This window comes from Ciconia boyciana, chromosome 16 (assembly GCF_034638445.1).
Source record: "Ciconia boyciana chromosome 16, ASM3463844v1, whole genome shotgun sequence".
NCBI classification, from domain to species: Eukaryota; Metazoa; Chordata; class Aves; order Ciconiiformes; family Ciconiidae; genus Ciconia; species Ciconia boyciana.
In genome coordinates, this window is record NC_132949.1 from 12,457,146 (window position 1) to 12,484,139 (window position 26,994).

The 26,994-nt window shown below is 38.5% G+C and overlaps 1 protein-coding gene across 3 annotated transcripts in view; it reads left to right on the top strand.

Annotated features, from left to right (window-relative positions):
* Nucleotides 1–26,994, top strand: part of MYH10 (myosin heavy chain 10) — a 103,922-nt gene that overhangs the window by 72,831 nt on the left and 4,097 nt on the right. For all 3 annotated transcript variants that reach the window (XM_072881131.1, XM_072881132.1, XM_072881133.1), the window contains 25 exons: nucleotides 551–724; nucleotides 2,512–2,626; nucleotides 6,229–6,422; nucleotides 6,692–6,813; nucleotides 7,142–7,211; nucleotides 7,311–7,471; nucleotides 8,091–8,199; nucleotides 8,282–8,413; nucleotides 9,796–10,002; nucleotides 11,222–11,359; nucleotides 11,912–12,035; nucleotides 14,340–14,511; nucleotides 15,290–15,502; nucleotides 15,603–15,747; nucleotides 17,185–17,391; nucleotides 18,459–18,563; nucleotides 19,633–19,785; nucleotides 20,142–20,390; nucleotides 20,939–21,151; nucleotides 21,655–21,867; nucleotides 23,167–23,328; nucleotides 24,819–24,947; nucleotides 26,218–26,306; nucleotides 26,543–26,666; nucleotides 26,774–26,982. In XM_072881131.1, coding sequence (XP_072737232.1) covers nucleotides 551–724; nucleotides 2,512–2,626; nucleotides 6,229–6,422; nucleotides 6,692–6,813; nucleotides 7,142–7,211; nucleotides 7,311–7,471; nucleotides 8,091–8,199; nucleotides 8,282–8,413; nucleotides 9,796–10,002; nucleotides 11,222–11,359; nucleotides 11,912–12,035; nucleotides 14,340–14,511; nucleotides 15,290–15,502; nucleotides 15,603–15,747; nucleotides 17,185–17,391; nucleotides 18,459–18,563; nucleotides 19,633–19,785; nucleotides 20,142–20,390; nucleotides 20,939–21,151; nucleotides 21,655–21,867; nucleotides 23,167–23,328; nucleotides 24,819–24,947; nucleotides 26,218–26,306; nucleotides 26,543–26,666; nucleotides 26,774–26,982 — 3,929 coding nt within the window. The remainder of the gene's footprint in view (nucleotides 1–550; nucleotides 725–2,511; nucleotides 2,627–6,228; nucleotides 6,423–6,691; nucleotides 6,814–7,141; nucleotides 7,212–7,310; nucleotides 7,472–8,090; nucleotides 8,200–8,281; nucleotides 8,414–9,795; nucleotides 10,003–11,221; nucleotides 11,360–11,911; nucleotides 12,036–14,339; nucleotides 14,512–15,289; nucleotides 15,503–15,602; nucleotides 15,748–17,184; nucleotides 17,392–18,458; nucleotides 18,564–19,632; nucleotides 19,786–20,141; nucleotides 20,391–20,938; nucleotides 21,152–21,654; nucleotides 21,868–23,166; nucleotides 23,329–24,818; nucleotides 24,948–26,217; nucleotides 26,307–26,542; nucleotides 26,667–26,773; nucleotides 26,983–26,994) is intronic.

A 26,994-nucleotide genomic window follows, 5' to 3' on the forward strand; every position in this document is an offset into this window, starting at 1 on the left:
GCTTAAATTGTATGGAAAGAGAGGGAGTATATAAAACTATGCTGGCTGCTCGAGTTAAGCCTGCTGAATCTCTTTGGATGCTGCTACTGGATATCAACACAGGCCTTGGCAAGCAGAGGCTCGGTGGCTGCCACAGTAGTATCGAGTTGCTGGGAGGGATAATTGTCTTCAGTTTAGCCCACATTAAAGCATGACATTAACTACTGTGGAGATGGGGATGAGTTGCTGTGTACGTACATGTTGCAGAAATGTTGGGAAGGTAACTCTGGAGGTCATCTATTCCAGTCTCTGCTCAAAACAAGGCTCTAGTCAGCACTAGATCAGGTCACTCATGTCTGCCTCCAATATATATTGGAATGAATTTGTTTGAACCAGTCAGTGTCATTCATTGAACTGTACTGCCCCACAGCTTGTTTAAAAATCAAATTTGAATCAGTTTAGAGAACTTCTTATTGTGGCATTCAATGGTGTGTTTTAAATATTACAATTAAAAAAAAGTATATATATTGTTAAAAAAAATTAACACAGATTAAATCCAACTCTATTTCAGGCAAATCCTCCTGGTGTGTTAGCATTACTGGATGAAGAATGCTGGTTCCCTAAAGCTACTGACAAGACGTTTGTGGAAAAATTGGTCCAAGAGCAAGGAACCCACTCCAAGTTCCAAAAGCCAAGACAGCTAAAGGACAAAGCAGATTTCTGCATTATTCACTATGCAGGGAAGGTAAGGGCTAAATACTGGGTTAGAAATGTTGGTTTTGGTAAAGTACTACATGGTATAGCTACCAAATTTAGAAATACTTGTGCAGGAGGGTGGCCTTGTTTCGTTTTCTTGAACATACTCAGGAGTTCTCTGATGGAACTCTTGCTACCAAATAGACAGAACTGAAAAATATAAATTAATAGTAAATTAAGTAAATATTTCAGTTTCCTTTTTAATTTTGTTGTTAAGTCTTACAGGTAATTTTTTTTCAGAACTTGTATTGAAAAGAATCTCTTCTGAATATCTGTTTCCAAGTTGATAGTAGTGCTTGAAGTCGGGCTGTGTCAGTACCCTCTTCACTTTTATCTCCTTAGTTCACATAAGTTTTTCTGTATATCCCCTTTTATAGGTAAGCTGATATCTCTTCGTTTTTACTGTTAGTTCAATCTTTATTTTCCCATTGAGGGATGGAGCTCAGCTGCAATGTGAACAGGTCCATGAAATAACTATGCAATTCTTGTCTGCATTTTGTGAAACCTTCATGGTCACCATGTCTATTCCATAGGGCCATGTTATGTAATTAGTTTCATAAATAGTTAAAAGTTAATCCTAGTACTAGTTTTTGCCCTGATATTTAGAAGAAACTGTGTAAATGATTAAGAGCCATCCTTTATTTTTCATTTAACGTACTAACGGCTTGTCATTATCTGTTCTTTGATGTCAACGGTGACAAGTAGATAATTGTAGCAAAAACTGAAATAAAGAAATAATACATTTTATTGTATCAACATTTAAAACAATAACTTAGAAATAATGAAATCATCACTGTTACTGCAGTTAATAGTAGATTAGTTGTGAAACAAAAGGTAATCAAAACGAAGTAAAACAGCTTGGTGTCTGACTACTGGAAAGTAATTTTTCTGAAGAATGCTTTACTTCTGCCAAACTGAGTGAGCATTTCTGGGATACTGGCACTGCATTGCATATCTTCCTCTGACAGAAGGCATTTTTCAATTTTCTATCAGAATGTGTATTTCCTTCAAAACTAGAATTGTTTGTAAAATAGCTTTTACTGCAAGTAGTACAAAGATGACAATCTGATTTGGTTTTGGATGCTGGAAGCATTTAAATGTGGTGTTCCTTCCAAAGCCCTTATTTAAAAATAGAAAATTCACAATTTGTTTGAAGCAAAAACATGCTAGTCTACATAGAGGTCTTGTTGGACTTAGGTAATTTTAGGGCTCTTTTGGGTTGGGATGAAACCATGCTGGTAGCATTGAGTTTTCAACTGCTGAGGTATAGTTTAATTGCAAACCACAGAATTGGTTCTTTCAAGATAAGAGCTTTGTTTGTTTTCTTTATATAACAAAGTGTTTAAGTATAACTGCTACAGTGAAATTAAAAAAAAAAAAAATCATGTTGTAGCACATCCTTAATTTACTCTCTAATAACTTAGATAAAGTAATAAGGATCTATACTGGAGGAGTTTTTACATCTTCACAGTGAACAGTGAAACCTTATTTTGGCAATAACACTAGGCTGAAAATGTATACCAGCTATTAGTAAGCAAAAAGTCAGATTGCTACATTAAGAAAATTCCCATTTACTCTTTCAAAAGAATAACAATTTTGTGTGGTACTTTGAACTATTCTAAGGAGGCACAACAAACTCACAGCAAGCAAACATCAAGAAGAGAATCGGAGGAAAACAACATCAGTATAGTATTTTGAAAGCTTTTTTTTATGCTGGTAAATTTAAAACTAAAGCCAGTAGTCTATCTGATCATATGCAACTTGGCTACTCTACAGGTAGACTACAAGGCAGATGAGTGGTTGATGAAGAATATGGACCCCCTGAATGACAATGTGGCTACACTTTTGCACCAGTCTTCTGACAAATTTGTTGCAGAGCTTTGGAAGGATGGTAAGAGATCATGCTCTGAGTACACAAGTTGTTAGCAATTTTACCTTGCTGGATGAGGTTCTCTTTTTTTTTTTTTGTGCCTGTTCCCTCCTGACCTTCCACCTTTACATTGTAAATATCTACAGCATTTTCTCTATTGTTTAGTGTCAAAAGTACAAGGAAGCTGGGTTGCACCTGTGGTCCCTTGCACATGTACCATTTCTGAGTAGCTGCTTCTCATGTTCGTTATTTTAACTTATATTCACTTACTACTTGTTACCCTGTGTCAAATTTCATCTGTAGAATCTTGTCCAAAACCCTTAGTTTGAATTGCTGCAGCTAAGTCCTGAATGTAAACAGCTGTAGTGGTACTTGTTGTTAATAAAATGTTGTCTTATGTGAGCACGAGCGCAGTTATTTCTTGTGCAGTGGTGGGTCATATCCTGGAAATCTGCATCTCCTAAAATAAAATTCATTAACAGCCATACTAGTGCTTAGATATTGCATATTAAAATCAAATGCAATATTTTCCTGTTTTAACTGTACACTGCTGTTTAGCTAGTCTACCTGCACATCAGCTTAAAGTATTTATCAACATTTTTACCAAAATACCCCAAGAAGCAAAAATAGCCAAATAAATACTTACAAGGACTTCTCTAATCTAGTTTTTAACATCGCAGTATATTAATTAGAGTGTATTTACATGCCACAGTATATTAATCTTGTAGTTCTTATTCCAGGAGGAAATTAATCTTGTGATATATATGATACTGTAGGTTAATACTGAGTTTCCCCCTTACTCTCAGTAATACTTACTTGGTTCAGCTATAGAGAGCAGTTTTAATGAATATATAAAGAACTTTTTGGTTGGGGATCTGCTCCTTTCCTTTTGAGTACACACACAGAAGCAGAAGTGTTTTGGTCCAAATATGCAAAACCTGCTTCCACAGATAATTGAAATGTGCATGGAATTATGTTGTGGCCTAATTGCTTTTGTAGCACAGTTAAGTCTGTTTGCAATTGATAAACCTGTTCTGTATACTAACTGAAGTGTCTTGTGTATCTGCTCTTCTGTCTTTCTGTTTTTGCTGTTTCTCTGCCTTAGAGATTCAGAATATTCAGAGAGCCTGTTTCTATGACAATATTACTGGTCTTCATGATCCACCAGGTGAATGGATATAAAAACAGTAGGCCTACTAAAGGCAGGGCTGTTGTATCTACAGGAAAACCATTTTTGCTTGTAGGCTTGCATGAACTTTTCATTTCATGCTAAACTTAGGTATACCTCCACAAGGCAAATGGTCTCTGAGTGCATACCTATTCAGTTGCTGCTGCATACATATAGCATCTCTATTTTATGCATTGCATTTAAGCATTGCAGATAAAAAGGTTTGTTTGCTTCCTAGTTCCATGTTGAGATGCAGAATTGCTTCTTAAGTGATAATTCTGGTAGCTCCAAGCATTTGAGAGAATGCATAAGCTTTGTAACACTATCAAGCTTCTTTCTGCAGTCCAACATTGACAAAACTCTGGAACATCTTAGAACGTGGATTTATTTTTTGGGGAGGAGAGATGAAGAATGTATTGAAGTGCTGCAGTTGTAGTGGGGGTAGTAAGTGAAATAAGATTATTTCAGACTTGTTGGAATTGTTCTTTTATTTAAAAACCCTCTTAATTTTAATATTTCCCTATGTAGAAGCTGCACGCATTTTTTGAGGTATCAAGAAATCAACAAAGTAACTTATTTGGAATGTCTTTTTGAAGACACTTCAGATATTTTTTCGAGCCTCTTTCTCATCCTTCTTGTATTCCTCTCCCCCAAGTTTAGAAATACGTGTCTGTGAAGATTGTGCCTTCAGGCTTTCGATCTTTACTTGGGTTTATCTTCCACTACTCATGATACATCACATACTTGAGGAAACTAGTGGTGTTTCCTAAAGTAATTACTGGAGGGCTTGAGTTCAGAGGCTTTAGCCAATGGATGATTGTCCAGTCATGCTGTTCAATGACTGCCCTTAACCTATAGGGAAGGCTTACATTTAATAATCCTAATTGAAATATAAATAACTGTATTATAGTTGGAGGATAGAGGGGAGCAAAACAAAAGATGCACAATTAACAGATATGTTTACAAAATTTTGTAAAGTACATGGCCAAAGAAAAGCTGAATGGTGTCCAGTCGTTAGTGGTGTCTGGTGGGTGCATGCTTCTAATATTTACAAGCTGTTATGTTCATCCTCTGTAAGACTGATTCCCAGTAATCTCTATCCCATTTCTGGTTTAGAACTGAATTCTGCTTCAAAGTAAATATTTGGGATATGATCTTATGAACAACTTTTACCACCTACTTATTCTTCTGACTTTTAATAAGCTGCTTAGATTTTTGTGTTCAAAACTGTGTGGAGGATCTGGGCTCTGTTCTATACTACATGCAAGACTTAAGTCATTATTCAAACTTGTTGCCCTGTATTTTTCTGTTTTTAATTTTCCTTTTTTTATAGACCTTTGAAAACCAGTTAAGTACGAGTATGAAAAAAAATATTATCACTTATTTCTCATATACAAGACTAATTCTGGTAGCAAAGCATAATTCCCTCTGCTTTGGTTTGAATGAATTTGAAGATAACTTCACAAAATTTAAATTGGAGCCTACATATAGTTGCTTGTTTCTGGCTGGCCAGCTTGTATTTCATGGAGAACCAATATATGTTGCGTATTTGCTCAGTACTAAGAAATGCCAACTACAATTCTTAAGGTGTTAAGCCACCTGTGTATTTTTAGTGAGCTGTTTAAATAATTGTTGACATTCACATGGAATCATGTTCATGTTTTTGGCCTAAAGGTTTTAATGATGGCAGTCAGATTTCTAATTTGTGCTTCTGAAGAAGAAACCATAGAGATCCTTACCCAAAATGTTCAAAAATCAAATAAAAATATCTATTCTGATGCTTTATGGCAGGCTTTGAAGTGCTTTGGTGTGCAGTTTTCCTATTTTGAAACTTGTCTTTTGGCTAGGGAGGTCTTTGCAGTTGTATATAAAAATTGGAAGAATTTTTCAAAATAGCAGACTAGCAGAAGTCTGGCAGATACTTTTTTCCCTCTTGTCACTGAAATGACACTATTTCCGACTCTTCTGTAAATAGTTATGCTTTCAAAACACTTTTGAATATTCAATGAAACTCAGATTTAATCTATATAATTACCATAAGAGACTCTTCATTTTAAGTAAATATGCACAGATGTCTAATTCCAAATATTCAACCCAGAAATATTTTGGATTGTAAGAATTCAAATAATTGCCAGTTTCCAGGCAACTTTCTATCTCTTAAAAGTTGAATTCAAGAAAATGGCTTTCCTGGTCATGTAGAACTGCAAGTAAAGAGCTGGATATTTTAGTCTGTACCTACTAAAGCTACACTATTCTGCTGTATAAGTTTGTGGCTTTTGGTTCCACTGCTTCCGCACAGCGTCCCTAGTACATGCTGACTGCCTTGCCTACTAATGGCATCTTCTGTCATTTGTTCCACAAAGCTTCTGCTGCTGCACTATTGCTCCTCTTCTGCCTATCTTTATACCTGACAAATATTAAAGTCCACTTAATTATTTTCTCTTGTCCTTCCCAGTGGATCGTATTGTGGGTCTGGATCAGGTTACTGGAATAACAGAGACAGCTTTTGGCTCTGCATACAAGACCAAGAAGGGCATGTTTCGTACTGTTGGCCAACTGTACAAAGAATCTCTCACCAAGCTGATGGCAACACTCCGAAACACTAATCCCAATTTTGTTCGCTGCATCATTCCAAATCATGAAAAGAGGGTATGTATTACAGACCACTCCTGTAATTCTTTCTCTTTATTAAATCTTTACATGTGTTTTAAGTTATGCATGCTGTCTGTGTCTTCCTTTGGAAATCAGAAGCCGGGTTTCACAAAGTTTTCACACTGATCGAATATCTTCTCAGTATTCCCCACACATCCCCTATTTAAACAGTTGACTTTGTAGAGGGTAGCCTGAAGAACTTAAACTACAGTTTTTCATTAATACAAATTAAAAGACTAAAAATCATGCTTGTTTTGTTTGTCCAGGCTGGAAAATTGGATCCACATCTGGTTCTAGATCAGCTTCGTTGCAACGGTGTTTTGGAAGGAATAAGGATTTGTCGACAAGGATTTCCAAACAGGATAGTGTTCCAGGAATTTAGACAGAGGTAACAGCAGGAACAGTCTTTTGAGTTTTTGAGATAAAGTTCCTTGTTAAATATTGAAGATACCCCACACCCCCACTCCCTCCCCCAACCCAACTGGAAGAAAATCCAAAACCATGTGTGAGGTCTTGAAGTGGTTTGAACTTGAAGCTGTTAAGTATTACAAGTTTATTCTAAAGATACTAGGGAAGGGGAAACCAATCTAACTGGACTTCTGGAAAAATTTTCTGGACAAATTCCTTAGCTGTGCACTTGGTGACGATAGCTTTATGGGTTTATAATAATATAGCTTGTTTTTGAATGTAAAGGTGTTTTTTCATTTGACTTAAAGGTATGAGATCCTTACTCCCAATGCAATTCCAAAAGGTTTTATGGATGGTAAGCAAGCCTGTGAGCGTATGGTAAGTGTTTATACCTATATATTGTTAAAACATTGAAAAGTTGAAACACAAATTGTCCTTTCCTTGATGTAAAAACAATGTGCTTGCCTGTCAATTTAGATCAGAGCATTAGAGCTGGACCCCAACTTATACAGAATTGGACAGAGCAAGATCTTTTTCCGAGCTGGCGTCTTGGCACACTTAGAAGAAGAACGAGATCTGAAGATCACAGACATTATAATCTTCTTCCAGGCAGTCTGCAGAGGATACCTGGCTAGGAAGTATGTGTGCTCTTATGGTTTGATTTTTCTCGTGGTCATCTTAAGTCTCTTTGATAGGGACTACACATTAAAACTTCCATTTCAGGAGAGATTTTCTTAAGTGTGTTGCCTGATAAACTGTAGTTGTATCCAAGGTAAGCAGGTGAATTTTTACATGATAATAAGAATTTGTAGCTTCATACTATAGCAATATCTCCTTTCTTTAATCTTCCCTTTGTGACACATGTAGCTGTTTACGGTACAGCTAGTGGCTGCAAAAAAATCTCTCTTTCTGCTCCACTGGAAGTTCTTAGAGATACTCTGGAAAGCTGCTTTTCTTGAAATTAAAGGACTGTTCAGCATCTAATCCATCTTGATTTTATCTTTTTAAGAAAAATGTCTGTTAAGAGTAAGAACAAATATCATTTGTAATTATTGTTTTGAAAATGGTGAATCCAGCTCTTGCTCTGCTTCTTCATATAAGGAATGAGTACTCATAAATCAGTGTAGTCACTGAAACTTAAAAATAAGCCTATTTATGGTCTGCAAGTGTTCTAGGGTTGGGTGACCTAAAAATTAAAAACACAGACAGATGCTTAGCTGTATTTAACATGAAATGTTTTGCTCTTACTGTCTTTAGGGCCTTTGCAAAGAAACAACAGCAACTGAGTGCACTGAAAATCCTGCAGAGGAATTGCGCTGCATATTTAAAGCTTAGGCACTGGCAGTGGTGGAGAGTCTTCACGAAGGTTCGTTATATTCTGTCACTTCCTTTGACTTCTGTAAATAGGTAGATGCAGGTTCTTATTTGTTCATTTCAAATCTTTGCAGGTGAAGCCTCTTCTTCAGGTTACTCGTCAAGAAGAAGAACTTCAAGCCAAGGACGAGGAGTTAATGAAGGTGAAAGAAAAACAGACAAAAGTGGAGGCAGAACTTGAGGAAATGGAACGGAAACATCAACAGGTTTGTGCCCAAGATCAGCTTTTGATAAGTAGAATGTATATTGCACTATATCCTGTGCGAGGGAGCCATGTTGGGCTTGTGAGATGCTTGTGAGCAAAAGCACTGTGAATCAGGAGAGCTAACTCCTTTCACACCCTGCTAAAATCTGGAATAGGAAGATACAGCATGAGCTATTCCTTCAGGACTGCAGAAACACCATGTTAACGAAACTAAACTTTTTTTGGCCTTTCCTAGTTTACAGGAGAATTTCAGTAGCAGTGTCATTTTCCTTTTCAGATGTATTTTCAGGGTAGGATATTTCTGTGGTGTACATATGCTGTTTAAGACATGGGTAAGCAATTATGACAATTACTGGACAAAACTGAAAATGAATTTAAGTAACATTGATACCAATTTAAAGAACAGCTGAAAGAGCGGCAGTAAAGATAGACATGTATTTATCACTATGGTAATTTTGAGACATGATAGAACTGCGATGGATATCTAGAATGGCACAGCATCAGTTCCTATTGATGAAAGGGCTAGAAGGCATGGCCTGTGCGGAGTGTCTAAGGACACTGGGTTTGTTGTAGTTTGGAGAAAAGGAGACTGAGGGGAGACCTCAAGCTCTCTACAGCTTCCTGAGGAAGTGGAGAGGGGCGGTGCTGATCTCTTCTTCCTGGGATCCTGTGATGGGACACATGGGAGTGGTTCAAAGCTGCATCAGGGGAGGGTACAGACTAGATGTTAGGAAACATTTCTTTACCTAGAGGGTGGTCAAATACAGGAACAGGCTTCCGAGAGAGGTGGTCGATACCCCATGCTTGTCAGTGTTTAAAAGGCATTTGTTCAAGACTCTTAACAATATGCTTTAACTTTTGGTCAGCCCTGAAGTGGTCAGGCAGTTGGAATAGATTATTGCTGTAGGACCCTCACAATTGGGACTATTCTATTCTATGTCAAGTTTACACAGCAAGAAGTAATGTGTTCCAGTTCTGTTCCAGTGACTCCAAGTGCCAGCTTCAGCTCAGCTACCCATGGCACTGCCCTGCCATGATGCAGGGATGAGTGTGAGCAACAGTCCAGGAAACAGGCACTTCCCTCATCGTTTTGCTGCTGGTAGAACAGGGCACGTGGGGTAGGCACACTGGGTTCTGTTCCTTAAACTGGGGAGGACAAGTGAGTGAATATTACTGTAGCCCTATTACAAAAGCTGGTGTCTTCTGGACTGCTGATAACGCCCTCTGCTAAAAGTCTTTGGTTTTGGATATTGACCAGGGAGTCAAGAGTTGGAGCAGATCTTGGCCTTTAAGTAACTTTGTAGTTGTCATATGTATAATCTCTCATGAGAGACTTTGAAATGTTGTTTTTCCTGCTTTACTACCTTTTGTGTATATTTGCAGCTTCTAGAAGAGAAGAACATTCTTGCAGAGCAGCTACAGGCCGAGACAGAGCTCTTTGCAGAAGCTGAGGAGATGAGGGCTCGCTTGGCTGCCAAAAAACAAGAGTTGGAAGAAATTCTCCATGATTTGGAGTCCAGGGTTGAGGAGGAAGAGGAAAGAAACCAAATATTGCAGAATGAGAAAAAGAAAATGCAGGGCCATATTCAGGTATGCCTCTTGGTAACTGGAAATGGAAAAGCCTGCAAACAGGACAGTTAAGGATGGGAAAGCTCCCTCAGCATCTCTATGGCATGGAGGAATTTAGCTCCTTAGCACCATGTGTGGAATAACATAAATTTGAATTTTTTTCTCTTCTCTTCCTGTGTTCAATGTGCTTAGCTTCTTGTGGTCTCCAGGCATGTGAGGGTGAAGAAAGAAAAAGAAAAATCAAAATGCCCTGTTGGTAGCTATAGTGTATGCAGATAGAGTATTAAAAGGTAGCAAGCACTTTTGAGCAGGGAGGAACTGGGAATGACTGCATGGGGCTTGCCTGCTTTCTTATAGAAACAAAGACTGATGGGATGATGTCACTTATGAGATAGATGTTCCTTTTTGACTGAAATCCAGTGAATATCATGAAGAATATTCCTTCTTTGACTTTTAGCTAAGACACTAAGACAATTTCATCTCCTCTGAGTTATTTGGGATTTTTTCTGAAAATGAGATGATTTAGATGCTTCCTTTTGAATACACAGAGACCTTGAAAAAGAGAATACCTGAGAACTTATCTGTCTTTCAAAATATTCAAGGTACTTGAAGGGGAAATAAACCCCACATGTCAGAGCTCTTGATGCCTTTTAATAAATGTCCAATAATGTGTGGCTGAAAATCTTATTTAAAACAGTGAATGAATAGAAGCCAAATACATTATTACTTTTCTAGTCATGTCTAGCTATTTGTGCCAATATCTGAACCATTTCAGCTGTAATATTGAGATCTAGATTCATACTGAAATCAGGAGATCTCTTTCCTGTGGCGTATCTTCCCAGATGCCTTTTACACCAGATGCCCTATTCAGATGCAGTGTGCTAGGAAGTATTTGACATAAAACCTGATCTGACTTGGCTGTCATTAAGTAGATTTTTTTTATTTTATGTTCAGAATTAAGAAGGTGAAAGACTCTGGTGTGAAATGAGTGTGTGTTTCCTAGACAGCATATTTCAGCCAAAGCTGAAATAGCGTATAAAAAATTCCATGTGTATCACATGGCCCTTAATTTCATTACCAGATCATTGATATAAATGAATCTAACAAAAAGCAAATGCATTTTTAGTGTTAGGGCAGGTCACTTCTCAAAATAATGCATTTTTTTTCACCAATTAAAAAAAAAAAAATTAACACATGGGTAACCTGGAAAATGCACAGATGCAATTGCCTTTCTTCCCAGGACCTGGAGGAACAGCTTGATGAGGAGGAAGGAGCTCGACAGAAGTTGCAGCTTGAAAAAGTGACAGCTGAAGCTAAGATCAAGAAGATGGAGGAAGAGATCCTACTGTTGGAGGACCAAAATTCCAAATTTTTGAAGGTGAGACCAGTATGTGTGGTGGAGATTCTGCACATAAGTAATAGTAGTACCAAGTGATAGCTTGCAAAGCATTTGAGAATGCTGTTACGTTATCTATAGAGCTTGTGCCTGAAGACTTGTGGGGTTTGAACAGGTTGAAGCTGAGACACTTAGAGCTTCTTTTAAACTGACCTTTAAAAGGGAGGTATTTGCCATGCATTCTTTCCAATTTCATGAGTCTCCCAAATCTAAGAGCTGGAAACAGTGTTTATCATAGCTACCGTTGTTCTTTGCAAACAGATTTCCAAAAGGGTACAGCAAATGCTGTCCTAAAAGCAGGCCTCCCGTGTGTTAAATTCCAAGTCTCACTTTCTGGGAAAACAAATGTTCATGTTTCTATACTATTCCAATTGATCCGTAATGTTAACAGGTCAGTCACTTGAAATAAAATCTGTATTATATATGCTGTACGAGACCTCTATATGGATTTTGTATATTCAGTTATTTGTGCTGCTTAGAGACTCTTCAAATCGTATTTTAGAAGTTATTCTTTCTCCCCTTTCTCCTAACTAGGAAAAGAAGCTGATGGAGGATCGAATTGCTGAATGTACTTCTCAGCTGGCTGAAGAAGAAGAAAAGGCCAAAAACTTGGCCAAACTCAAGAACAAGCAGGAAATGATGATCACAGATTTGGAAGGTTTGTTCTTACTACATTTGCCTATTAACAGCTTGGACATCATGCTAGAAAGGAAGGGATCACTTATTACAATGTATGCAGTATCTGGTCCAGTCTGCTAAGTGTAACTTTATATGTAGATACCTTAATAGCTGTTACTTTTATTTAAGTCTTGAAAGAAATGTGTTGCTTGCGAGACTTGTTCATTTGGCTGCTCAGTCTTTCTCTTGTTTAACTTGTTAGTTTTTAATTTTTGAGAAACCACTTCATTTATAGACGCACTCAAATTCCTGTTGTTGCATGCATCCCACAGTAACAAGGTAAAACATCTGTCTCTTGGGAAGTTGCTACACTTTTCTATAGTAACACATTAGAAAAACATATTTCTTGAAGACTGTTAGTAGGCATTCATTAGGCCTCTAATATTTTTTGAATAAGCAAATCTGAATTGTTTTGCTTTTCTTAATGCTTTGTTTATCTAAAATGGTTCAATTTCTTTGGCCATTTATTTCTGATTGTTTTGCCTGTGTTGTCACAGGCTAAACTAGCCCTATATGTAACCTTTCTTGATTTTATGGTTTTTTTAATTGCTTATGACTGTAAATAGCTATTGTGCAACATTAATAAACTGCCAAGTCAAAGTTGCAAAATATAAGGCAAAGTAGCTCTCTGTGCCCTAATTTGGAAATAGTTTTTTCACTTACTGTATTATGGCCTGTCTTGCTACATATTCTAAAACTGATGTGCTTATGGAAGAATACCAAAATTTAATCTTATCTGTATAGGAAGGTGTTGAACTAATAGGGATAGTAGGTGATTGATGTACCTTTTCTTTAAAAATCATATTCAGAGACCTTAAGATGGGCATATGTAAGCTTTACTCACTGGAAAATAGTGCTTGAGTAGTTGTGTGCTTAAATCGGGACTAGTGTTTCTGAAGATCCTCGACAGATGTGTTTTGGTTATGGTACCATTCCAAGACTGATGACTTTAGAAATGGAAATTAAAGCTTAAATATAAGGCATGCAGTTTCTCAGCCAGTAAAGCACAGTAAAATGATATTTACTCTTTGAGATGATTCAAGAAGCCATTAAGGTCTCTCTGCTAGGGTCTTGGCACTGCTAGGTACTGAAATTTGAAAAAACAAAACAAAAACCACAAAACCCCAAACCCCAAAAAAACACAACACCCCCCAACCCCCTCCCAAAAAAACCCCAAACAAATAATTCAGTTTACTATGAGCTTTCTCAATTGCAAAATTGGGTCTTATGACACTGTTCTAACTGTCTCTCACCAGAAATATAATGTAAAAACAGAGGGACAAGTGCTATTTTTTTTGAATGAGGAACTGTTTAGAGAAAAACAGTGTTACTTTAGATTGTCTGGAAAATTCCAAATAGCCCTGGGTGGCTCTAAGAGATGATTGTTGAACATGGCTCCCTTTCCATGTAGAAGATGATGTCCTGATCCAGTAGGAGGCTTAGGAAGGGTGTGAGAGAAACCTCTTTACTGAGGACCCACAAAGTATTGAACAAATCTAATAACTTACACTTATGCTAATGCGTGTAGAATTGTGCTAATGCTATGCTAAACAAAACCTTCTTGTGACTTAAATATATTACGTACCTGGTCATTAGCTAACTGTAAACAATGCAGCCAGTAACTATCATAATCAGACAACAGGCGCATCACCTAAATGAATTTTATTGCTATGGCACTGATAACTGGATGGTTTTCACAAAGAAATACCTTAGGGCAGGAGTATCTTGGCTACACAAATAAATTACTGGAAGCTATCAGGGTTGCAAAGTCTTGCTAAATATGAATGGGATGTGAGTTAGTGGCACAGATACTTGCAAAAATGGTTTATCCAAGCTTTCTTTAAGCTATACTATTTTCCAGTAGACCTTTTGGAGTCTAGCCTAGCCCTTGCAAAACTATGCAAGCCATCATTTTTTCCAGTCCGTAGTTGTTCTTCGTTTTTCAATCCTGATGTCTGTGATCAACTGGCCTAGCAGCTCAAACTGCTCTTCTGTTAGATCCCATTCCTTATTTTCTATCAAGATGAGGTTATGTTTCTATTCCCTTACCGCAAACTTTTTTCTCCAGTCATTGACTTTTTCTTGACTTTCTATCGAAATCACACAGTTCTACTTCGCTATTTCATCTTTCCCCGTCACCCTTCCAGCTGCAGACTGGATAAAGAATTGACACAGCATATATTAAACTTCCCACCCTTCTTGCCACCCCATTCCCCTGCCCCTGAACCTTCTGAGGATGACAAGCAAAAAAATTGCTTATAAGTGTAATTCTTTGCTTCCTTAGAGCGCTTAAAAAAAGAGGAGAAGACCCGTCAAGAATTAGAAAAAGCTAAAAGAAAACTTGATGGTGAAACGACAGACCTACAGGACCAAATAGCTGAGCTGCAAGCCCAGATTGAAGAACTGAAGATCCAGCTGGCCAAGAAAGAGGAAGAACTGCAGGCTGCTCTTGCTAGGTCAGAGCATGATGGGGCTTATGACTACAGAAGTGTGGTAGAAACCTACTTTCCCAGACAGAATTTCAGCTGACTGCAAACTTATCAGTTAGAGCTGGGAATGTTAAAGTAGAAGACAGTTTGTGTTTGTTTGTACTAGAGCATCTCTAGACATCTATGTGCTGTGTGTAGACATGGCAAAAAAGGAATTCAGTGTTTTATCAGCATCCTTGCTCTACAAAGTTCCAAAACCAATGTTTTGCCAGGTTATAATAGCATTTGGGCTCTGGAAGCTTTTTTAGTCTCCCAGAGTTCAGCCTCAGGAGGGAAAAAACATGTACTTCTCAGAGAGCCTTCTTAATGGTCAAAGTACTTGATAATGTATGTCCTACTTAGTCATTGAAAGATTTGTGTGGTAGTCTTGCAGCCACATGTTATAATATAAACTAAATACCTTTCGTATTTTTTGAGTAATGATCAGTAATTTTGTGGGAAGTGAAAATTCCACAGAGAGGGTGCATTTTTGGGACAGTGAGATCTACAAAACTGGAATACTTGAATGTAAGCTTGAAAGCTTGATCATTGTAGTAGTGCATCTGTAGTACCTGGGGCACTGTGTGTATTAGGATCTTGAGAATAACAGTGCAGTAGTGGTTTTCTATCTATGAAGTTTTAGAAGGTCTATTTTATTCTAGTGGGAAAGCTGAGTTATATTTGTGTATGTAATTTAAATAACACTGTTATGAGAATAGATCTGAAGCTACAAAATATCATTAACTGCTCTGCCTCTGTTTAACAGAGGTGATGAAGAAGCAGTTCAGAAAAACAATGCACTGAAAGTGATAAGAGAGTTGCAGGCTCAAATTGCAGAACTCCAGGAAGATCTCGAATCTGAGAAGGCATCACGCAACAAGGCGGAAAAGCAGAAAAGAGATTTAAGTGAAGAGCTGGAGGCTTTAAAAACTGAACTGGAAGATACCTTGGATACCACTGCAGCACAGCAAGAGCTGAGGTAGGGTCATATGTCTATGTAAGAAGGCACCATTAAAATTCGTCTTTAATTTACAAAAGACTAAAATGTTGATTTTGATAACTGTTGGTGCTTCCTCTAGGACAAAGCGAGAGCAGGAGGTAGCTGAACTGAAGAAAGCGATTGAAGAGGAAACCAAAAACCATGAAGCACAGATCCAGGAAATCAGGCAGAGGCACGCTACTGCCCTGGAAGAGCTCTCTGAACAACTTGAACAGGCCAAAAGGGTGAGAAGAAAAAGAGTTACAGAAATACATTTTTCTGCTTCAGGACTTTTTATAAGTAACATTGTGTTGTGGTCCCATCCACTGATATCTGCAGATCTAAGTTGTCCTCTATACATGCATAACAACTGCAGTTGAATCAAATATATCCTGCTGGTTTGAATATATTGCAACTATTAGACAGTCTTGGCATCTGTCTGAAAACTGTTCATTAGACTTGGACACGGTGCACCTAGAGATAAACTCACGTAGTACTTCTGTGAGAATTCTCCAGCAGCCCATGTGCTTATTTGGTGAAAAGCAGCTCTCTGCATGAGTGAACTGCAGAATGCTTCCAAATAAGGTAATTGTAACGTTGGCACTCACAAATAACGAACTGTGAGTTACAGGTAGTGTAAAAGTTCTTCCAGCCACTCTTAATTTCATGCTTGTACTGTGACCTCCAGTGCTAGATATCTGTGGAGTATCTTGCCAATTTGCACAGCTGTATTGTGTTCTCTGGTAACCACCACTAGAGCAGGCAGGAGGCAGCACACCTGGACAGCATGGTTCCTACTAGTGTAGCTTGAGTGTCTTGTTCAAAAGTAGAATTCCAACACTGCCAAAAACAAAAAAGTATCTTTAGTTTGTGAAATTATAGTTCTGGTCATTCACAAATCTATGTGTGGACAGTTCATGTGCTGTAGTAATATTTTTATGTAGGGAATACTTCACAAGCTTCCTTAGTTTAAAATACTAAGAGAGAAACATAGTAGTTAAAGCTGGTGGAAATTATAGTTTATTCACCTGAAGATCTTATGCATGTCTTCTGCTCCTTATTCATTAAATATTCTCAATAAGAGCATGAAAAGATGGAAAAATACCCTGCAATCTTAAACAAAAGTCCTGTGATAACATGATGTCAGTTCTGGTGATATAGTAAGAATGGCACTTAAACATCCCTTATGCCAATTATTACTTTTTTTAAAAAGGTTTTTGACCAATGTCAGTGTAGTGGTGAAAAGTGCTTTGTTATGCACTTCCAGGCTGCTATGCCTACTAAAATCAGGGCAGCTTTAGTTGATATCTTTCCTTTTATTTCTGTGAGATGAGCCATGCTGATCTGTTAATGGGCACATTCCTTCCTACTTACAGTGCTGCTCAAACAGTCATTTTTACAGCACTGACATCCCAGGTCTTGTTGAATTCATAGAAGTATCTTCTGGTCCTCACTGTTACCTGTGATATCTGAGAGTGAAATAACTTGCATTAACTTAGTCTTTGGCTAACATACACAGAATGTTACATGGCAGCATTTTAAATACTCCCTACTTACAACTTGCTGAGCACTTTTTTTATCTTTGAACTTGTAAACCTAATTTGCTGGGCTGAATATTTTTAGCAGAAAACTTTACTGATATGTAACAAAGCGTTTAATTTCTTTCCTTTTGTTTTTCCTAGTTCAAAGCAAATCTTGAAAAAAACAAGCAAGGCCTAGAGTCTGACAACAAGGAGTTAGCCTGTGAAGTGAAGGTACTGCAGCAGGTCAAGGCTGAGTCTGAACATAAGAGGAAGAAGCTTGATGCTCAGGTACAAGAGCTAACAGCTAAGGTCACAGAAGGAGAAAGACTGAGGGTGGAACTGGCAGAGAAAGCTAACAAGCTGCAGGTAAGGCTGTATGGAAGTCCTAAACTGCTGAAAAATATGCAAGAAAGTAAAAGCCTTAACCATATGCAGAAATGGCTTGGAGAAATGACTTTCAAAGATGCAGCTAGGTCTACAGGAACTGGGTCTGTAGTTGATGCGGGAGGTGATCTCAGTCATGCACTCATGTACTTGAGGGGCCTTAAAGTGGTGATGTGCCTCAGTTGGAGAGAGCTGGACAGCCATGACATTAATCCTGAACTTTTTGGGCTATGTGAGAATTAGAGCGGCTTCTAAATATATGGCTTCCCATCCTGGAGACCAAATCCTGTAGGAGGCTCTGCTGACAGCTGGCCTACAGGTTTTTGGCTTGGATATGGAATTGAGTAGCTTGGGTGAGCTCATTTGTAGGTGTGAGCAAAAATGTACTGATTGATGATGGCCACAGGTTTCCTTTTGTGCTTCAAAGTTGGGAGCTTGACAGATAGGGATTGCCAGTAAAGGCCTATTCTTCTGGGAAATGGAGAAAATGGACAAAATGCAGTCAGGGCTGACTTTTAAACCACAGCAACGAGTACTTTAGGTAAATCAAGCTAAAGTGTTTTAAAAAGGGAATGGTGCAGTTCTTTTGGGGGAAGCTTTCGGGCAGTCTCTCACTGTATATACAAGTAGCATAGCCTAGAATAGCAAGAGTTGGCACCTGGCAGTAACCTTTTCTCTTGCACTGATGCTTTAAACCCAGCTGCCACCCTGGTAATCCCTGAATTAATGGTCCTGTAAAATATATGGTCCTATAATTAAAAATAGCGTTTAAGTATGAATGCAGATATTGGAATGACATGCTCTGCTAAATAGCATGCCTAACTCTTGTTATGTTATACCCTTAAGTTCAAGACTGGCATCCAACTTCAAGTTTCTAACCAAACTTCAGTATTTTTAGCTTGTTGTATCTCTGTACTGGGATCTATTGTTGTCTTGCCATACCTGGAATTTGTTGAGGTTTTGTGTTCTGCAGTTCCAGCTCGCAGTGGGATGTAGGCTTTGCTGTGAGTCAGCTGCATGCTGTTACCTTTAGACTGCTTGCTTTGCAGAACGAGTTGGATAATGTCTCAAGTCTCCTGGAGGAAGCCGAGAAGAAAGGCATTAAGTTTGCCAAGGATGCAGCTAGTTTGGAATCTCAGCTTCAGGATACACAGGTCTGTGTGCAGTGAAGCTTGAACTTTGCACTGAAGCTTTGTTCCTCATTGAAATGCTAACTGCGTAACAGAAAATACATTTTCATTCATGGTTTGTAAAGTCCCTTGGGTAGAAGCTGTATTTCCTATTGAAGTCTAGTGAAATGCAATGTATAATGACTGCTCAGCTACATGTGGAGCCAATTTTTCATTATCTAAGATTCACTACTTGACAGACTGTAGTCTTTCAGTTTCTCTTTTATTTCTTAGTCTCTGTGGGAGATAAGTATTAAGTCAAAAAAAAACCTTTCCAAGTAGAATGTTGATGTAAATAAGATCCTTAGGGTATATGAAAGGCACAAGGGACAATACCCTGTCTTTTACTGACAGCTTAAGTTCTTAAAATTGACAGTGTTTGTTTTTGAGTTAAATAATGCAGCTTTATGCATGTATTCATCACTTAAATATACCCTTTTTTTTTCTCTGTATAAAAATGCTAATGGTGACTACTTGAATAATGTTAATCGCGATTGGAGAGGTCTGTGAGGAACAGGACGGGGGAGAGCGGATGGTGGTTACACCTCTTATTAGTTTCTGTTATGATAGAAGTTTCCACTGCCAAATTACAGCTATCTTTAAACTGACCTTTATGTTTAAGCAATGCAGCAAAACTTGGAAGCATGCTGCCATTGCAGGATTTGCTGCTATATATTCTTCCCAGGTGGTTTAAAATAGGGACTCTATATGCTTTTCTGAAAGAAGAAAAATAAATTTTGAAGGTGACTTCTGTGCTTGTCCCTTTAAAGATGGAAAAGTATCATCCATTAACTTCTAGAACAGACAGTGGCATGGATCCCCTGATCAGAAATATGCTTTATAAAGGTTTAAGTGTGCCCAGAATGAATGAGCAGTGCCTTTTTGAAAACCCAAATTACAGATGTCTTCATAAGCATGTCCTTGTACAAAAATGCCATGAGACAAATAATCAAACCTGAAACTCCATACGGAGTAATAGAAGGTGGTAGCCCAAGGCTACAGTTAACACACTATGAACCAAACTAAACTTTGAATATTACTGTCTGTGTGACAGGAGCTGCTTCAGGAAGAAACCCGCCAGAAACTCAACCTGAGCAGTAGGATTAGGCAGCTGGAAGAGGAGAAGAACAACCTGCAAGAGCAGCAGGAAGAGGAAGAGGAGGCCAGAAAGAACTTAGAGAAACAGATGCTTGCCTTGCAGTCACAGGTAAGCTGTTGTAAATGGCAGGACTTCTGTAAGGCCTACACATTCCAGGTGAGATGAATTGGTGTCCCAAACCTCTTGGAAAAATGTCATGTAATTTCCACGTGTGCTAGACCAGCTATTCCAAAATTTTATTTTGGAATAAAATTTCCTGTGGTCTTTCTCCGTTGCAATAATGACTAGTACAACTAACTTCAATGGACAGGACTTTCTCCTACTTAGTATCGTGCTAGCTCACAATTTCTGTGTTACTTCAGCTAGCAATAACATCTATTTCTGGTTTTGTATTTTGGTCCTGATGCCTTTCTTTCCTTCTCATGATGCACTAAGGAACATTGTTTTCTTTTATTAAATTTCAGTTGGCTGATGCTAAGAAAAAGGTAGATGATGACTTGGGAACCATTGAAGGCTTGGAGGAAAATAAGAAGAAATTATTGAAGGACATGGAGTCCTTAAGCCAACGCCTAGAGGAGAAGGCAATGGCTTATGACAAACTGGAAAAGACAAAGAATCGCCTGCAGCAAGAGCTGGATGACTTGATGGTAGATCTAGATCATCAGCGCCAGATTGTTTCTAATTTGGAGAAAAAGCAGAAGAAGTTTGATCAGGTAGTCTAGCTTCCTGTCATCTTGCTGCTTTCTATGATTTTTAAATGGCATCTTGTTTATATTGTTACTGCATAAATGAGCCTTGTATAAAGAAGGATCTGACTAGAGTACTGTGGTTATTGATAAATCTTTTGTGAGCAGCTTGGCCTTTGTTAACAGTAACTTACAATTTCAGTAAGCTGAATGCCAGCTTTGAGTCTTGTAATAAGCTCAAGTAATAAGCTCTTTATATACAAAAAGAAAACTATATTGGAACAAAAACTTAAAAGTCTTATTGTAATCCCTCAAGATAGACTAAGAAAGGATGTGAAGACTGAAAGATGAAAATAATATAAAACTTATTTAATCTTGATTAGTAGCTTGCTTTCCTCATCTCATCCCAGAGTAGCTGTTTTCTTACTAGCACTTTGATCAAGGTTGAGAGACTAGACAGCTTCTGAAGGACAATTAAACTTAGAGCATTAACCACTTCATTGACTAAAACGCCTGAGGCAGGAAGGACCTGATTATAGAACTTATGAGATGGATTAATTATTTCTTACGTTCAGATGCTGGCAGAAGAAAAGAACATTTCTGCCAGATATGCAGAGGAAAGAGATCGTGCTGAAGCAGAAGCAAGGGAGAAGGAAACCAAAGCACTGTCACTGGCTCGGGCTTTGGAAGAAGCCCTGGAAGCTAAGGAAGAATTTGAAAGACAGAACAAACAGTTGCGTGCAGATATGGAAGACTTAATGAGCTCTAAAGATGATGTGGGCAAAAATGTAAGTATGTTTCCACACCCTGTGTTGTTATACACTGCATAGGGAATAACATGGGAGAACTCCCTGACTGGAGAAGTATATTTGACACAAAAATAGAACTTTTGGAAGCTGATTAATAACTCAGACTTCTGGAGGAATTAATGCTCAGAATAAGGGGGTGGTCTCTATTAACATTAGGCCTCTTCAAAAGATGTGAAGACATGGAGAGCAGAAGTTGCTGGCCAAATGACTAATGGCACCTGCGCTAGATTTAAGAGCTTGTCTCACAACTACTTTTTCTCTGTGACGTTGCACAGCTCACTTCCCCAATCATCTGCACAGATGCTTGTTGGGTTCTCTAATACACTCTTAGAGATGCTGCTCTGCCTGTTCTGATTCATGGTCCAACTCAGAGCATCACAAAATGTAGTGTACTGAGTTCATATAATGTCTTATTTTGCTGTTAATAACTGCTGATGTTGAGATACCTGAAGGAGAGGATCTGATTAATGTTTGTGGCTTAGGTCCATGAACTGGAGAAGTCAAAGAGAACTTTAGAGCAACAGGTTGAAGAGATGAGGACTCAGCTTGAGGAACTGGAAGATGAACTGCAGGCCACAGAAGATGCTAAGCTTCGTTTGGAGGTGAACATGCAAGCTATGAAAGCCCAGTTTGAGAGAGATCTGCAAGCTAGAGATGAACAGAATGAAGAGAAAAAGAGGATGCTGGTTAAACAAGTATGTCTATTTTACTGTACTTCATAGTGGGAAGGGTGTGATGATCTTTTGCCAAAGCTCTGTGGCTTCGGTGATAACTTCCTACCAGAAAAATAAAACTCTCTGCTTAAAGATCCCATGCTATAGAAATCCCAAGCACTGATCTTTACCAACAATAGAATAGGTCTTGTTGAGGACTGTTAATGTTAGTCTGCTACTGATGGTCCTCCAGAAACACTCAACATGCAAGCAGAGGTTTGGCTATTGCTGCGTGGGTGTATTTCAAGGACAGGGGTATGTTATTTGGACTTTCAGGCCCATCCTATTTGATATACAGGAACAAATCCATGGATGCTGAGATAGACTGAAAGACTGTAATTAAGTGAACAGTTTCCTAAATGAAAATCATGGCAGAGATTCCAGATTTGCCAGACTTGAGAATTCTTGTAACACAAAGCAGATCAGAAGAGACTGAAGAAATGCCTTTTAGAGTTTCATGCTTGTAAGAGAAGATGGTTCTAAATTAATGTAAAGCTTTGAGGAAGAAACACCCAATATTTCAAGATTTATCACAAGAAAACAAAAATGTACAGTTACTGAGAATCACCAATGTAGAGATCTCTTAGAAATAAACATGGCCTGGAGGGCTTTTGAAGTTCACTGCAATGCAAAATTGCTATTATCTTGGACTGGAGAAGAGCTCTTGACCTAGCATGAGGAGGGAGGTTTGCTTCAAAACAAAATGTATTCTTTCTTGTTGGTAACCTGTGGCATTTCTGGCTCAGTTTTATTTTTGTATAAGTTTGGCTTGGTTTGTGTTGGCTTGCTGCTTAGATACTTTTCTGGTTTGTTTTGAAAAAAGTTGTTGGTGTATAAATGCTAGTAGCACAGCTGTTTCAAAGGGAATGGTTTATTTTTTTTCTTGAGAAAATGAGGTGATTCTGCTTCTTGTTTTCGTCTTAGTGGTCCAATCAGAATTAGTGACATCTGCCCTAGAGTGATACCTAAATGTGGATAGATGTGCTGGACAAGAAGCTGATCACTATGTAGCTGAACAGATGAAATGGAAATGCTCTAGATGCTGAGTTATTGTCTTTGTTTTTCTTTTTTTGTCAGTTCAGAGATCTCTGCTTCCAATTTGTGGATTTGTTTTTGCCATCTGCAATGTCTTCCCATGTAGCTTGCATTCTGTAGTCACTTCCAATCGAGTAATGTTGATTCTGCTCTACAAAGGCATTTTGGATTCATCAGCTGTTTTGTTAGGATTTCATGTTTGCTCCGTTCCTGGAACTGAGCCTGTTAAATGCCTTGATTTCACAGGTGCGAGAGCTGGAGGCAGAACTGGAAGATGAGCGCAAACAGAGGGCTCTTGCTGTGGCAGCCAAGAAGAAAATGGAGATGGATCTGAAAGACCTGGAAGGTCAGATAGAAGCTGCAAACAAGGCTCGAGATGAAGCAATCAAACAGCTACGTAAGCTCCAGGTAGGCACAGCTAATCAACTGAGCTGTTTTCTCTCCTGGTGACAGTCTGTTAAGGGTGTTGCTTTTCATTAAATACATTTGTAGCTTGAAGGCAAGAGGAGTATCAGACTTGACTATGCTGACATATGTCATAGAGTATCTGGCCTGAACTTATCACCTGCTCAAAACTACTCTCATCCTCTTGTCAGTAAGGAGTTAAGATTTGTCCCCCACATACTTCTATTCAATAGTCATCTTTTTCTCTATTTCAACACTTTTCATAAGGATTTACTGAGTATTGCTTTCTAGGCTGCATTTTTAAAACTTATGGTTGTTTGTATCTTTGAATTTACTGATTTGAGCTCAGCTCTTGCTTACTGCTGCTTCTTCGAGTTGAACTTTTTAAGGCATTTTCAGCCAAAAATGCTCCAGAGAAAAAGGAGGAGTAAATTTTTGTTGCTTTTAAAAAGCTCCAAGATGCCCATTCTTTTTCATTTGGCAAGAAAAACACAGTATTTGTGTCAAGGATTGATTTCCCATTCCCAGAAAAATATTCAACATTTAGTAGAGTTCAGTTTTGCCGAAGATTTTTTTTTTTTTTTTTTTCTCCCCAGTGCCGTGGCCAAAAGCTGCCAGTAGTATGAGGCCATGCCAAGACCATGTAAAGCATATGGCAAATTAAATTGCCTTTCTGCCCTGTCCACTCTATTCCTTGGCAATCCTACTTCAACTGAATGAGAGCAATTCTTGGATTGAGTCCAGGTGCTGAATGAGAAGGGAATGTAGCTTAAAGCAAGGAATGCTGTTACCTAGCAGTACCCCACTTCTCTATTCCAAGAGGACAGGACAACTAGAGAGTTTGTACCTGAGTGCTGTACACTTTCATACAAGCACCTGAAATAAGTGTTCTCATGACTGGTGGTATCCTAAAGATGCAGGTACAACTTAAATGCAGTTTCTCCGACTTTATTACTCTCTTAGCATCTCAAGTCAAACTCATGTGAATTAAGAACTTGGTCTATGTTAACAGTGTCCTAAGGGAAGAAGTACGTGCTTCTACATTACATGTGCAAAATGATGAATTGTGTTATTTCTACACTGAAAAGTTTCTTACCTTGCATACTTGTAATAGGTTTTATCAGTCAATTTAAGTAAATAGATTTTTTTTTTCCCCTCCAAGTCAATTCCAAGAGCATTACATCTCCACAAGTTTCATGATAAATGTAACTGAGCAGCTCTTCACTAGAGGGTTTTTTCCCTACAAGAAATATACTGACAAAAGAAGTGAAGTCTTATAATGGGATATTTCTGACAAGGAATGAGTGATGGAAAGATGAGAAAATGAAGTTTTACTATAAAAATAAGAATTGAAAATATATTTAAGTGGTATGAAGCCACTTTGGGAGGAAGGTCTTACCTCTTAAGGGCCAAAATGCTTCAGAGCTACTAATAAATCTTCTGGTTGTCCTAATGCATCATGGCTATTTTTTTCCCCTGCTTTCCAACTGCAGGCTCAAATGAAAGACTACCAGCGGGAGCTGGAAGAAGCCCGTGCATCCAGAGATGAGATCTTTGCACAGTCCAAAGAGAGTGAAAAGAAGCTCAAAGGTCTTGAAGCAGAAATACTCCAGCTCCAAGAGGTGAGATTGAAATCAATGAAATTTGTTTCTCTTGCTAGAGTAAGGGGAAGATCAGAGAGTTTAAAAAAAAAAAAAAAAAAAAAAGAAAGTAAAATCAATCTTGTGAGTTGAACAGAGAAATGGGAGCCTGGAGATCTTTCTCTTCCCCCCTGCCCCAGGTCATTAGTGAGCTCCTTATAGCTTTGTAGGAATCATTTCAATAGTCTGGACTTCATTTCTTTGCCTGTGTGGCAGGAAAGCTTTACTAGTGCTTAAACAGATTTGAGGCCTTACTAAAATTTGCAGAGTGGTTCGAGAGTCTCTGAAAGGTGCAGTGCACAGTGTCGGTACTAAAACTGATTATTGGAAATATATAAAAACCTAACAATCTCTCCATTACCTCAGTGGACCATTTAAGTCTGCAGAGGTTTATCACTCTGCTGTCTTAGGTCCTCATCCCTTTCTCTTATGGGCGTGTGTTCCCTCCTTGTTGGCAATTCATGTAAGAGCTCTAAGTCTTGCTATGTATCACTTATCTCCTTGGTCTGCCATGAGGTGAAGTGTCAGCAGAATTGCCTTGTGTGAGAGACTGCCTCTTTTTTGTCCCTTATTAGCTGCAGACCAAAGTTTGAAGCAATTGCTCAGATTTCACTACATTGCTCAGATTTCACTACTGTTTGAGCCTTTACAGATAACCTATGACTTACTAGAGCTTCTCCATGTCGTTCTTTTGTGGACTTCAAACTTGTCTGTCTTGCACTGGCAGTGCATTTAAATGTCCTTCTTAGCAAATGCCTGAGTGTTTCCACTACATAATACAGTTTTATAATACGAGATTCAGTGCTGTTTATTCTATTGTGCTAAAGCTTTTATTTTCTGTACTTTGCTTGCATTCATGCTATGTACTCTGTAAGAACCTAAAAAATTTACTTAATTTAGTGGCCCCTTTACACTGAATGTGTTTATTAGAGCATGTGACAGAAAGGTTTTCTCCTGCTGTTTAGGGCTTGAATGTTCCTGATCTTCACAGATATTTTTTCCTTAACTTTGTGCAACACTTCAGGGATAGGGTGAAGTAAATCCATTGTAGTCATATGGCAGTTAAGGGGGGGGGAATATCAAGATGATGTGTCCTGCTAGCTTCTACAGCTGTTACTTCTGCTTATCCATTTAAAGACCTGAGGGATATCACTTCTGGGAGATGCTGTGAAGTGTTATTAGGAGGCTAAATTGTTTGCAGAAGTTTTGAGATTCCTAATGCTGTAATGAATCTTTTCCTAAACCTTCACAGGAGTTTGCTGCATCTGAAAGAGCCCGTCGTCATGCTGAGCAAGAAAGGGATGAGTTGGCTGATGAGATTGCAAACAGTGCTTCAGGAAAGTGAGTCATCAAATGTATTAATTGTGCATCTGAAGAACTTCAGGCACCAGCAGCTGTAGTTCTCCATAGTCTGCTTGCAAATTTTGTATTGATCTGTCTTCGTGATAAAAATTCCTTGTTCTTATGAAGAGAATTGCTGACACAGTGGCTTCTCATGGCAATTTGCAATGCGTTAAAGTAGCTGGTTGCTTTGTATCAGATCTGAACGTGTCTTAACCCAAACACTTCCTTTCTAGGTCAGCGCTGCTGGATGAGAAACGCCGTCTGGAAGCTCGTATTGCACAGTTGGAGGAAGAGCTCGAGGAAGAGCAGAGCAACATGGAGCTTCTCAATGAGCGCTTCCGAAAGACCACACTGCAGGTGAATCCATTGTTGGCCACGCTGTTGGGGCAATTTGTGTTTCAGTGTGCAGTTAAGTGGAGGCTCTGAATAGCACCAAATGATCTTCTATTCTTCTCCTCTGAAAGGTTGACACGCTTAATTCTGAGCTAGCTGGGGAGCGGAGTGCTGCCCAGAAGAGTGAAAATGCACGGCAGCAGCTGGAAAGGCAGAACAAAGAGCTGAAAGCCAAGCTGCAGGAACTGGAGGGATCTGTGAAGTCTAAGTTCAAGGCAACAATTTCTACTCTAGAAGCCAAGATTGTGCAGCTAGAAGAACAGCTTGAGCAGGAAGCTAAGTAAGGAAAAAA